The sequence below is a fragment of the Rutidosis leptorrhynchoides genome, chromosome 1 (genome assembly GCF_046630445.1).
Source record: "Rutidosis leptorrhynchoides isolate AG116_Rl617_1_P2 chromosome 1, CSIRO_AGI_Rlap_v1, whole genome shotgun sequence".
Lineage (NCBI taxonomy): Eukaryota > Viridiplantae > Streptophyta > Magnoliopsida > Asterales > Asteraceae > Rutidosis > Rutidosis leptorrhynchoides.
Genome location: NC_092333.1, coordinates 109,738,522 through 109,753,286, shown reverse-complemented (window position 1 = coordinate 109,753,286; position 14,765 = coordinate 109,738,522). Strand labels below are relative to the sequence as shown.

Sequence of the window (14,765 nt, the reverse complement as noted above, 5' to 3'; positions counted from 1 at the left end):
TGTTACAATTCGAATCCCCAATTAGTTGGAATATTTAACTTCGGGAATAAGAATAATTTGACGAAGGCTTTCGCTCTTTATATTTATGACTGATGGACTATTATGGACAAATCTGTATGGACATATTAAATAATCCAGGACAAAGGACAATTAACTCATGGGCATAAAACTAAAATCAACACGTCAAACATCATGATTACGGAAGTTTAAATAAGCATAATTCTTTTATTTCATATTTAATTTCCTTTATTTTATATTTAATTGCACTTCTAATTATCGCATTTTTATTGTTATTGTATTTAATTGTACTTTTAATTATCGTACTTTTTAATTATCGCAAGTTTATTTTATCGCACTTTTATTATTCGCAATTTCATTATTGTTATTTACTTTACGCTTTAATTTAAGTCTTGTATTTATATTTATTATTTTACATTTGGTTTTAACTGCGACTAAAGTTTTAAAATCGACAAACCGGTCATTAAACGGTAAAAACCCCCCTTTATAATAATAATATTACTTATATATATATTTGTATTTTTATAAAAGTAAACTAATATAGCGTTAAGCTTTGTTTAAAAAGATTCCCTGTGGAACGAACCGGACTTACTAAAAACTACACTACTGTACGATTAGGTACACTGCCTATAAGTGTTGTAGCAAGGTTTAAGTATATCCATTCTCTAAATAAATAAATATCTTGTGTAAAAATGTATCGTATTTAATAGTTTTTCCTGTAAAAATATAAGCTATTTTATATACTACTCTGCTAAAACATCAAGGATTATCTGTATATTTTATTGTCTTTTTCTGTGATTTGTTTGTTTATCTGATTGTTACTATGGTTAATCAAGATTCTGGTAGAGGTCCCAAGATTACTCAAGTGAGTGATCTTGATTTTGGTGATCCTTTGTATCTTCATTCAAGTGATACTAGTATCACTGGGCTCATCTCTTTAAAGTTAAAGGGAACTGAGAATTATAATGTCTGGAGTAGGGCTATGTTGTTGGCTTTACAAACAAAAAATAAAATTGGATTTATTGATGGTACTGTTATAAAGAGTACTACTGATGATGTTCTTGGGTTACAATGGGATAGATATAACTCTGTTGTGCTATTTTGGATTTTAAATTCTGTGAGTGAAGAATTATCTTGGATTTTAAATTCTGTTGTGCTATCTTGGATTTTAACATATGACAAGATAGATGGATCAATTACCTTTAATTTACATAAAAAAAATTAACACTATTTCTCAAAATGGTGATTCACTTTCAGATTATTATCATAAACTTAACTCTTTATGGAAGCAGTTTGATGCTCTTGTCAAACTTCCTTCATGTGATTGTGCAAATCCTGAGTTTAAAAAACACAATGATATGATAAAATTGATGCAATTCTTAATGGGTTTGGATGACTGCTATCAGTCTGTTAGAAGTAATATTTTAACAATGGAAACTTTACCAAGTGTTCAAACTGCTTTCTCAATTGTGTCCAGAGAAGAGTCTCACAAAAACTCTTCAAATGTTATTGAAAAAATACTCAATCTGCTTTTCTTGTGTCTAAAAGTTTTGATAATAATAAAAGATTTGGTAAAGGACCAAATCCCAATCTTAAGTGTTCAAAATGTAACAGACTTGGTCATACCATAGATAGATGTTATGAAATCTTGGGCTATCCTCCTGGTTGGGTAAAAAGAACAAATTTCACTTCTAAAAATGTCCAGAATAATAATTCTATGTCTAGTCATAGTGATCTTCCTTTTACCACTGATCAAATTAATAAAATTATGAGTCTGATTGGAAATTCCTATTCTGGAGGGAATGGAAATGTACAAGCAAATATTGCAGGTACTTTTCACAATTTGAATGTTTTGTTTAATTCTAAATTTGAAACTTTTTTCAAGGCTAATGAGGCAAATATTAGACTTAATAATTGTAATGGATGGATAATTGATTCAGGAGCATCTCAACACATGACTGGTTCTATTAAAAAAATGGAAAATCTTTTTGATGTCACTAAATTAGGTATGACTGTAGGTCATCCTAATGGAAAAATTACTAAAATTGGTGATTTAAAATTAAATAGTCATATCATTCTAAGAAATGTGCTGGTGGTTCCTGGATATTGTGTCAATCTATTATCTGTTCATCAATTATCTAATGAAAAAAACTTTTTTGTTGGTTTTAATGATTCAAAGTGTTACATTTAGGATTTGTTGGAAAAGAAGATTGTGGGGACTGGTAGTATTAATCATGGTCTTTATATGTTTGATGATAGTCAAGGTGATACTACTACTTGTATTACAAGTTGTCATGCTTCTTTTAATTTGTGGCATCATAGGCTTGGTCATCCTGTTAAACCTGTGTTAGACCTATTAAAAAATACTCTTAACTGGAAAGATAAAGATGAACAATTTGTTTGTGATACTTGCCATAAGGCAAAGCAAACTAGAGATTCTTTTTCTACTAGTGATCACAAATCAAATGTATTAGGTGACCTAATACACTTAGATTTGTGGGGGCCTTATAGAGTCACTAGTAGAGATGGTTTTAGGTATTTTTTTTTACTATTGTTGATGACTTTACTAGGGCTGTTTGGGTTTATCTTATTAAAACTAAAGATGAAGTGTTTAACTGTTTTGAGAGTTTTGCTAATCTGATTCAAACTCAATTCAATAAACCTATTAAGATCATAAGATCTGACAATGGTACTGAGTTTATTAACACTAAGTTTAATGAGTTTTGTAATAAAAAAGGTATTGTTCATCAAACAAGTTGTGCTTATACTCCACAACAAAATGGTGTTGTTGAGAGAAAACACAGACATTTGCTTAATGTTGCTAGGTCTTTACTTTTTCAAAGTGGTTTACCTTTAAATATGTGGACTGAAACTATATTAACTGATGCTTACTTAATTAAAAGGGTCCCATCTTCTGTGCTTAATAATAATGATAAATTTGAAAAAAGATCTGAAAAATGTGTTTTTATTGGTTATTCTAATTTTAAAAAGGGTTACAAACTGTATAGTCTTGAGTCAAAAACTGTTTTTTTTTCCTCAAGAGATGTTCATTTCTATGAAACTGTGTTTCCATTTAATCTCAAAAATTCTTCAAAAGTTGTTTTTTATGGTACTAATGATTTAAATCATTTAAATTTCTTTGATTCTTTTTCTGAAAACCCAAAGGTTCAAAGTCCCAATGATGAGGAGAGAACAAATGATGATGAGCATAGTGGCAGTGATCATAGTGATCATGAAGATTTATCTTCAGATCATAGTGATACCACTATGTCACAAGATACATAGATAGATTCTCTTGAGGGCAATATTTTTGAAAATCAAATTAATAATAATGAAAACAACAATGAAGAAGGCATAGAAGATGGCCCTAGAAGGTCTGCTAGACCTAGGGTTTTTCCTTCTAAATTCAAAGATTATGATGTTATTTCTAAAGTCAGATATCCTGTTAGTAATTATGTGTGCTATAATTCTTTGTCTTCTAATGATAAATGTTTTGTGACTAGTCTTGAAAAATCTACTGAACCATTATCTAATTTTGAAGCATCTCAACAACAATGTTGGAGAGATGCTATAAATGATGAAATGGAGGCTTTGAATAGAAAAAATACATGGATTATTTGTGATCTTCCTACTGGAAGAAAACCCATAGGTAGTAAATGGATATATAAAATTAAATACAAATCTAATGGAGAAATTGAAAGGTATAAGGCAAGATTAGTTGCAAAAGGGTATAGCCAAAGGGAAAGAATAGATTATGATGAAACTTTTTCACCTGTTGTGAAAATGGTTACTATTAGATGTGTCCTTACTTTAGCTGTTCAAAATAACTGGAATTTATTTCAATTAGATTTCAATAATGCTTTTTGTATGGTGATTTATCTGAAGAGGTATGTATGTCTTTGCCTGAAGGATATTATTCTGATATAGGATCTAAAGTGTGTAAATTAACTAAGTCTCTTTATGGTCTTAAACAAGCTCCTAGGCAATGGAATGAAAAGTTGTCTTCTTTACTGTGTGATTATGGGTTTATACAAAGCATGAATGATTACTCTTTATATACATATGGTAAAGATGGTATTTTTCTGATTCTTTTAGTTTATGTTGATGATATAATTATTACAGGGAATAATGTTCTTCAAATTACCAAAGTCAAAGATTTTTTAAATTCAAAATTTAAAATTAAAGATCTTGGTGATTTGAAGTATTTTCTTGGAATTGAAGTTGTTAAAACTAAAGAAGGATTGTGTCTAAATCAAAGAAAATATTGTCTTGAATTGCTAAATGAATTTGATATGCTAAACTGTAAACCCATGAATACTCCTTTAGAAACTAATATTGTTTTGAATCCTGATGAAACTGATCATGATAAAAAAAATTGATGATATTACTTTGTATCAGAAGTTGATTGGCAAATTGATTTATCTTACTATGACTAGACCTGATGTCTCTTATCCTGTTCAATGCTTAAGTCAATATATGCATTGTCCTCTTCATTCTCATGTTAAAGCTGCATCTAGAGTTTTAAGATACTTGAAAAGTAGTCCAGGTTCAGGTGTGCAAATAAAAAAATCTCCAGGTTTGTTTTTTCTTGTTGCATATTCTGATGCTGATTGGGGTAAGTGTCTGGAAAGTAGAAAATCTGTATCTGGATACTGTATATATTTATGTGGAAACTTAATTAGTTGGAAGAGTAAGAAACAACCTACAGTTTCTAAGTCTTCCAATGAGTCTGAATATAGAGCCTTATCTTATACTACTTGTGAGTTAATTTGGATTGTAAAGATGCTTAAAGATCTTAAAATTGATAATTTACTTCCAATAAAACTATATTGTGATAATAAATCTGCTCTGCAACTTACTGTTAACCCTGTTTTTCATGAGAGATCCAAACATTTTGAGATTGATGTTGTGACGCCCCGTACAAAATTAACGTGTACGGATCATCAACAACAGGATCATTACAAGGTCAAACACTATATGCTGTTTGAAAACCAGTTTTACATTCATGAAAAGATAATGTTTTACAAAAGATCACGTGCTTCCTATGAATTGAAGTATTAACATAAGTATGTGACCCAAAGGTCGTTACAAAACTATTGTTTGAAAATAACGTAAGTTACGAATGCAAAATAAAAGTTTCATGATTGAGACATCTCTAAGTATGTAGCAGAAGTCTAACACAGCAAGTCTGTAACACCAAGACAGCAAGTCTAACAGCGGAGGCAACAACGTCTAAGCACCTGAGAAATACATGCTCAAAAAGTCAACACGAATGTTAGTGAGCTATAGTTTGTTCATAATCAGTAATGTAATGTAGGCCACGAGATTTCAGTGCTTCAACCAGCAGTTTAAATCAGTAATTCAAATCAGTATGATAAAGTATATGTTTATCCGTGGGCACTTGGTAACTAACTTAACGTAAATAACACCCCCTGAAAGTACACTTGGCTAGTGCGTAAGTTTACGAAGTATTAAACACCCATTAAATGCTAGCGCTACTAGCCCGAGTGGGGATGTCAAACCCTATGGATCCATATCTAAGATTCGCGTTCACCAGTTCAAAGACCAATGACTAAACATTACCGAGCGAAGGGGAAAGTTTATGACGTTGTATAACCCACACATATATAAAGTTTAAGTACTTGTGCCTAGTATGTAAAACGTAAAATGCGCATGTATTCTAAGTTTCCAAAATAGTTAAAGTAAAAAGGGATGCTATAACTCACAGTGAAAAGTAGTAAAGTTGATTCGGGAAAGTAAGCAAGTAGTTTGTCCAAAGGGTCCTCAACCTAAGTCAAAAGTTACTAAGTCAGTAAATCGTCCCAAAGATTTAAAAGTATGTAAATTAGGTCTTAAATATCATTATCATTCATCATAAGTCAAAAAGGGTAAAGTAAGTTTTCAATCAAGAATAGAGATCAAAACAAAGCTGACTTTGATCAGCTGCTATGACCTCTATCTAAATCGAAAAGACACGAAATCAGTGGCTATGGCTCCGTATGTGAGTCCACTAGTTTCTAACCAATTTCCAGAATCAAAATCGTCTTCGTTTGACCGTGGCAACGGTTTAAGTGCGAGTAGGTCAGAAATTTCAGCACAACGTTAAAAGGGTGTAGTGACTTTCGGAAGGCTATAAATCCTAAACCGTAAATTGGATTAAGACGAGTCTTAAATGAAAAGTCATCTAATCGAACCGAAAAATCTGGAAATTAACTTTTCCAGTAGCCCAGGTTACTGATCAGTTCCCAAAAACAGTAAGAAAGGTGTTCTGGTGGGTTCTTGGTGCTTGATGCTCATCACGGTTCTCATCCTTGATGCTTGTAGCTTCAAGTGTACAACTCGTTGATGTGTTTGCATCATCTTAACCAAGGTTTGACCATCATAACACTAGTGTATGTCTAAGATAAGTAGCACAACTCATTTAAGTGTTGTAAGTAGGTTTGATGAACCAAAGTTACATCAAGATCTTAGATCCGACACATACAAGAGTTCTAATAATAATATTAAGCTATAAACTTGAAAGTAAACTAAATAAACAAGATCTTAAGTTGTAGAACTTAGATCTTAGCTAGATCTTAAAGATGCTAGACTAGAAAGTCTAGATCTAGTGTTCTTAAGTTAAACCTCAAGTTATAGAACTTGGATCTTTACTTAAATAAAACCATAGGTTATAAAACTTAGATATCTATCTTGTAAAATGTATATAAGCTTATAAGCTCTTGTTTACAACAAAATTAGAAGACCATAAGCTATAGAAACTTAGATCCAACATAAATGTATGAAGTTATAACTAGAAAGTTATATTTCCATGTTCTTGAACTTACAAAGTTTAACTTTAGTTTCAAGAAGTATGAGATCAAGTTTAACTAGTAATACTTGACCAAGATAACAACATTACAAATTTAAAGTACTTACAAAAGAAAGAAATAACTAAAGTTACAAGTATTATGTTCATGTTTGTTTCATATTTAAGAAGATTCAAATCAAAGTTTGAATCTTAGGAAAGTAAACTTTAAGTCTACAAAACATGAACACAAGTAAGCTCTCAAGGCTTATGAGCTTTAGATCTTTAAAACATTTAAGTGTAGAACCATAAACTAACAAGTTTAGATTCTTGTTCTTGGTTCTTCATCATACAAAAGATGGAAGTAACCAAGATTACATGAAGATACAAGTTAGAAAACTTGATCTTTAACAACAACAAACAACAATCAAGTAACTAAATAAGAAGAATGGTGATGTTTATAATTCGGTTTTCAAAGGAGAAAAAGAAGAAAGAAAAAGATTTAAGACTTACAATTTAGAGAGAAAAAGATGAGAGAAAGAAATGGTGTAAGTATGTGTGTGTAAAAATGAGTAGAATCTAGTACATAAGTAACAAATAAAAATGAAAAAAAAAAAAAAAAAGACTCCCTCCTCCCCTCAAAAGCCAACGGTTTGGAGGTGCTCAAAGGGGTAGTCAACTTGCTCACTTTCAAGTATTGGGTGATGGTGTAAGCTCAAAATAGATAAAAGTTAAAGTGCATGGGAAAGAGGTGTAAGCATGCTTGCAACATTTGTCCCCTCATTAACTTAATTAATCCATGTTATACCTTAAAGTATCATTAACATAAAAGTGGGCTTACTAGTAGTCCATTAAGGAAAGTAGGGTGGGCTTCCAAGTCCATGTCCATTAATAAAGGCCCAAGTCCAAGTATGTAACAATTAAATAAATAAATAAAGCCCAAGTAACTAACTAATTACATTAGTTAATTAAAAATAATTAATAATAATTAATCATGAATGTAAATAATATCTGAAATATTATTCGTGAAAAGCATGTGTCACAAAGACAAGTCGGGCCATGGAAAGTCAATTACGGTGTTAAGTCCATTAAGGTAACTAGTAAGCATTAGTAAACACTAAGCTTAATTAAATAAGCCCTCAAGCCAAGTAATTGTTATAATAAATAACAATCAAATTTACGCAGTCATAATATTCAAATTACGACAAAAGTTTAACGTGTACCAAGTACGTATCTCGTTTAAAACGATAAGTGACACCAACGGTCGTAAAAGCATTCGGGGATCAAGTTAAGTGATTACACACTTAATAGCACGTGGTAAGATATTAACGAGAGTAATTAATCATGATTAAAGATCTCAGAGCATAAGCTAACTCAGTACGCACAAATACTCAGTTTCGTGAAAGCACAAAGCAAAGAAGCAAGTCGAAAAAGCCGGGTCGTTACAGATGTTCATATTGTTAGAGAAAAATGTTTATCTGGTTTTCTTCAAATTGAGTATATTGATACAACAAAACAAATTGCAGATATTTTTACTAAGGCTCTTGGCAAGGCTCAACATATGTATTTTTGTAATAAACATGGTATTCAAAATGTGTACATGAATAAGATTGAGGGAGGGTGTTAAATTTATGATAAAACAATCTTATTCATGTATTATGTTTGTTATCTAACTTAATTTGTTTAACAGCAGTTATATTTAGGACTCTTTGGAAATGAGATTGTTAAGAGAAGGACTAAAGCTAATTATTTCTTTAAGAAGATAAAGTAGAGGGTGTTGGATGTCATTTTATGAAAGTTGAAGATGTGCTTGGCCTGCAAGCTTGATTGTTCGATTATATTCTCATCTGCTAGGGTTTCCAGATACACACATCATTCATCTATACTGCTGCAGTTTTATTCTCTCAATCTCTCAATCTCAGAGTTAAAAAATTTCGTGTTCTTGTTTTCTTCTATATCTACTTGATATAGATTTTGTTTTCTGTTCTTAATTGTTGTGATATTGTTAAGGATTGTACCTTTGGTTGATTTTATTCAATTGTGTATGATTCTGGATTGAAGATTCATCATATTTGTATAATTTTCTGATATTCTCACATTTTGTTTCTATACATGTTAGGAATAGAGTTGATATATGTTTCATGCACGATTTCATGCGAATATGATTTCTTTCCTAGCTTGTAGCTACCTTTGTTATCTAGTTTATAAATATTAGAAGTTATAAGTACGTGTTAAATTCGATCGAACAGGTTTAAATTGATTATAGTGGGTAGAAAATAGATTTTATTAACCTTTTGTTGTAGCTCATGTGATAGTTGCCTACCTCTCTTAGTGAGAGGTCAGAAGTTCGACTTCGTGGAGTGCAACATTGCACACAAGGTTACTCATTTACCATTGAATTCTATTAAAAGGTGTCTTCCGCACATCGCGTTGCGGGGACAGTGAGGGTGGGTTATGCAATTGTGAGAGGGGTTTTTTACCGCCCATGCTCTCGAATTGGGCCTGATTTTTTATGGGCATCAGTTGAGGGTGGGTTATGCAATTGTGGGAGGTGAACGCGTGATTGGTTAAATCTTCTGGGTAATCCCGTACTGTTGTTTAAAAGAAAAAAGAAAATAAATTTTATTGGTAGAGTATATATAACTTTCAAAATTTTGTGTTCACTTAAAATAGGACAGAAGGAACACTACCTTTCGTTTCGTTCTTAAATTCGTTCTTAAACAAGATTAGTAGATACTAGTGAAATGACCCGTGAAACTATATGTTTGTTTAAACGAAACAGTTTAATAATATGTTTTAGGTATTAAGTGAACGTAAATGCTAAAATTATTTAGTTTAATGACCCGTGGAGCACATAGTCCAACTAAGAAACTCGTCAGCTGAACATTTCATCAAACATCTAAAATGCATATTAAACAATCACATCCAACTATAAGAGATAATATTGATTCTCATTTTATTTTAAAAGTGTAAATTAAAATATAAATGTAGAATTGGTTTCCTTCTGCCTAACTTTTATACCTTCTCGTATTCAATTCAAAATAATTAAATAAAATAATTTAAAATTATTTAATTTTAATAATTAAAATAATTATAAATAAGATTTAATAATAATAATCAATTAATAATATTTAATTTTAATTCAAAATTATTTACATTAATGACATCACCCACCATGTTTAGATTTTTTTCTTTTTCTTTTTAATTTTTTCTTAATAAAGGAATTAGTGTAATAATAAAATCATCGTTTTAGCAATATAATAGAAACTATAGATATACATAAAGTAACCAGTTGATAGGTATACAAAAAATAATACTCCTTATTATAATCCACGTATTCTATTCAACTAAAATGTTTTACGGAGTAAAACGGCACGATAATTAACGAGAACATGTTGCAGGAGAGTTTGAGATTTTGTTGACCAAGACCTTGTTTGACCTGCCAATAGGGTTGCACACTTGCACAGTTGAGCTAGCCTCATTTTGACCATGTTTATATATTTGAGAAATAATCAAAATTTCCAAACTATTTATGACAGAGTATTTGTTATGTCAACTTCAGTGCAGATTATTCAGGTGTGCAAGCCAGGGGCGGAGCTTTATTAGGGCGGGAGGTGGTCATCGCCCTTTCAAAAGTTTCAGTAAGTAATGGTGTTTGGTAGCTCTTTGAGTTACGGACGTTTGGGCTTTAAAACAACTAAATCGGTGTCCGTATGAAGAAGATATGATGAAAATGGTGAAGGTGAGCAAATTTTATTTTTATTAATAATCTACTTCATTCTTTTATATTTCTTGTGCATTTTTACCTTGAAATCAAGTTTAAACTAAAATTTAAGAAGTTAATTTATATGATGTACAATTATGATCGATATTGTCACTTAAAATGTGTATAAAATATGCAATTTTGTTCATCAAAATTAGTGTTTTTTCTTGATACAAGACATATCGCACATTAGACAAAATTTGACTCCTCCAACCGCAACGTTCAAGCTCTGCCACTAGTGCAAGGCGTGCGACCGCACATGACACAATATTTATAGAGGCTCAAAAAATTAGCCTAATATTATATACATAGATTCTTTATTATACAACTTAGTTATGACTTTATTAATATTATTGAACTTATTATTATTTATGAAAAAATTTATTATATAAATGGCCCATTTTTAATTATTAAACATGCCCCTAAATTTAATTTGACAGCCCTGATGCTAATTACAAAAAAAAAAAAAAAAAAAAAAAAAAAACCCTCAAGATAAAAATTTGAGTCTCACATGCACCAATTTTTGAGGTAAGTACAAATCAAAAACTCCTTAGCGAGGTAGATTGCCGATTGACTGTTTACACTCCGGAGAGCATTCGTGCCGACTCGGATCACGGTATGGAAAACGTGGGATTGTTTAATCAATCGTACGGCACCAAACTGTGAGTTAGTCCGTCTAACGTTGTTAGCTAAGTCCTCAAGAGAAAATACTTTGTAAGAGAGAAAGTATATTTTATGCCACAACTCCAAGTGTTTGAAAAGTGATACCCCATGTGCTCAATTTATAGGCGTCTGATGTCTCCCGATTGTTCAGAGGTACACATGTCGTGTGTTAGTGGTTGCTTTATGCGAAAAATGTGTAACCAACTTTTTCACTTTATGCTGATGTGGCATGTGTGCTACTCACGTGATTTGCACTTAGATATTTAGGGCTTATGTATTTGAAGCGTCAGCAGGGCTTACGCAAAACTAGAGGCGGCCTGTGTTGTTATTAGTTTGAAATTTCTTGACGGAAAACGTTGAACGTATTATCGTAAAAAATGTCTTTACCCCTTCTTTTCATGGCTTTTGTGCATCTTTTTCATTCTCTAAGAACTATTTTATGTGTGCAAATTATAGGACGTACCATTAGTGTCGTAAGACATGTGCAGTTATTTGGTGGTAAACTTGTAATGATGATAAAAGATTAGTTAATAACACTTGTTACAACATAACTTAGTTGAGTATTCATTATTACTCTATATATCTAAAAGAGAAAAAGAGAAAGCTAAGTGAATAGTTAACTTTTAAAACTTTACAAATTTACACTAAGTTTTCATTTTCTTACAAATCACCCACAACCTTTAAAATACTAACCTTTCTAGTTTTCTAAACTTACCACAAACTTTTCACATTTTATAATTTAACCATAAAACTTCTTATTCATTTAAATCCACCACACACTTTTTACTATCTAATAACTATTCATTATTATTATTATCATCATTAAATCAATTACATAATTTGTCACTTTACTATTGTCTAACTTTCTCCCTTATTACAAATTAATCACGTAACTCATTTTTTAATAACTGTTCTATTGTTATTATATATATATATATATATATATATATATATATATATATATATATATATATATATATATATATATATATATATATAAATAGTTTTTCCTACTTTATTAATAGTTTGTACCAGTGGCGGAAGCATAATTTTTTTCACCAGGGGTGATTTTTTTTTTAAAACGTAGCATTTTTTTGGCCAAAAAATGGAGGTTTTTGAGTAATATATGGAGCTTTTTCGACAAAATTTAAAGTTTTTGGGCAAAATTTGAATGTTTTTTGACAATATTTGAACGTTTTATGTAAGTTTTGGGGCCAAAAAAAATTCACTGGGGGCAAAGTCAAAAAATTTGTAATTTTTACACTGAAAATTGCAAATCTACTGGGGGCGGGCACCCCCTTGCCGCTACATATAACCGCCCATGGTTTGTACCAATCGTTGATGTACGTATTGATTGAGCATTTGGGTCTTTTCTCTCGACAAGACGAAAATTAAAACAAAATATGATGACTAATTACTTTCACGTTTATTACAAATCAATCACATAACTATTTTGGGTCCTTCCTCGACAAAACGAAAAATAAAACAAAAAAATGATAAACAATTACTTTATCGATAATTAGCTATGTAATTAATGTTAATTAAGGGTGAAGAACCGGCGCAAAGTCAGGTCGCCCGACTAGTTAGGTCAATTTATCGTTACTAAAAATGATAATTACACAGATTCTCATTTCAACTTGAAAGAAGCTGCTATAGGCACGGTAGCTCCTTGAAGTTCTGTTTTGGACCTCTCATTATACGTAAGACAGAGTGAATACGTTTTGTGTGTATCTGTAGTTATAATGCGAGTTGTCCTGCTAATCACGATAGGTAACTTTCAGTGTCGAGTCATAGTTAGGGCTGTAAATTAGCCGAGCTACTCGTGAGCTACCCGAGCTCGGCTCGTTAAAAACTCGGTTCGAGCCGATCCTAAACGAGCTCGAGCTCGAGTTCGAGCCTAAGTCAGGGATCGTTTAATAAACGGGCTCAAGCTCGAGCTTCATATGTCAAGCTCGTATAAGCTCGCGAGCCTAACGAGCTTTTATAATATATATATATATATATATATATATATATATATATATATATATATATATATATATATATATATATATATATATATATATATATATATTGGTAGGATCAAGAGGGAAGTAACCAATCGGGGGGAAGCAAAAACTTTTTTTTTCTTCGTTTTTTGAAAAAACTTTGTTCATGAACATTATAGATGGGATGAAAATATGAACATTTAGTAGAGACACTTTTTGATAAATGTTTTTATTTTGACGGGAAAACGCTCGAAAAAGTAATATATAACAATTATCGTGTTTTTCGAGCGTATGTTGAGGTTTTAGCTATTGTGGTTTAGATATTAGGGTTTAGATATTAGGGTTTAGATATTAGGGTTTAGAAATTTAGGATTTAGGGTTTAGATTTAGGGTTTAGATTTAGGATTTAGATTGAGTTTTTAACACGAACGGTTTAGAGTTTAGGGTTTAGGGTTTAGGGTTTAAGGTTTGGTGTTTTAGGTTTATGGAATAAACCCAAAACACCAAACCCTAAACCCTAAACTCTAAATCGGGCTAAATTTTACTTAACAAAACATGGAAAAAAAACGTTCATATTCTTCACGAACAATATTATCTTGAATGTTATTTTGGTCGATCGTTTTTCTGGCTAAATAATAACATTCATCACGAAGTGTCTCTTCTAAATGTTCATATTTTCGTGTGATCTAGATGCCGGGAAAAAAATTCCAAAAAAAACGGAAAAAAAAAAATTTTGCTTCCCCCCGCTTCCCCCGATTAGTTACTTCCCCATTGATCATGCCCCTATATATATATATATATATATATATATATATATATATATATATATATATATATATATATATATATATATACACGCGTAATTTAAAAAATAAAAATTATGACAGAGTGTATGGAGTAACTTATTTCACGAATACCGAGCTAAATAGGCTTTGAGCCTCTCGCATATGCTCCTTTTCCCAACTCTGTGACTATTCGATTTTCATCTAACTTTTTCAAGACAAAAATTAGAAAAATCGTCCCTGTGTTCTTTTTCTTTAGTAGTTTTCGTTCCTCTTGTTTTCATCCTAATAAGCATTAATACGTCCCAAATTGATCCTTACCACTAACGTCTGTTTAACGTCCGCTAAGTTTACCACATGTGCTGATCACGTGCATATCTTCTATCAAAATAAACGATTCATATTCCCTTCCTATAATGTATGTGTAATCATAACCAACTTTACACCTTCAAAACATTACGAACTGCTACTAGAGAAAAGGTAATCGTTTACTAATGGATGGCGATAATCAATGGACAAAGATGCCAGAACCGTGTGACTACTATCTTCCAGATCTTTACTGTAAGTTAATAATTATTGTTGTTATGTGTGATGACCTGTCCAAATCCACTTGGACGAATACATCATTCATTGATTTCATAGTGAGGTTTTTACCTCTATATGATACGTTTTGTAAACATTGCATTCTTTTGAAAAGGCACACCATAAATGAATATATAAATCCAAGGTTTTCGACGTCTGATGATTTCTACGTATAGACAATCACC

General features: G+C 31.3%; 2 protein-coding genes across 2 annotated transcripts; both read left to right on the top strand.

Moving 5' to 3' along the window:
- Positions 1–841: 841 nt before the first annotated feature.
- On the top strand, positions 842–3,303 carry LOC139888204 (uncharacterized). Its single transcript, XM_071871230.1, has 6 exons — positions 842–1,135; positions 1,311–1,523; positions 1,724–1,847; positions 1,959–2,032; positions 2,210–2,553; positions 2,589–3,303. Exons 1-6 carry the CDS (start codon positions 842–844, stop codon positions 3,301–3,303), a joined length of 1,764 nt encoding a protein of 587 aa, XP_071727331.1.
- A 1,143-nt stretch (positions 3,304–4,446) lies between these two features.
- Positions 4,447–10,464, top strand: LOC139888195 (secreted RxLR effector protein 161-like). The gene is made up of 2 exons (XM_071871222.1): positions 4,447–4,936; positions 10,370–10,464. Exons 1-2 carry the CDS (start codon positions 4,447–4,449, stop codon positions 10,462–10,464), a joined length of 585 nt encoding a protein of 194 aa, XP_071727323.1.
- The last annotated feature ends 4,301 nt before the right edge of the window (positions 10,465–14,765 follow it).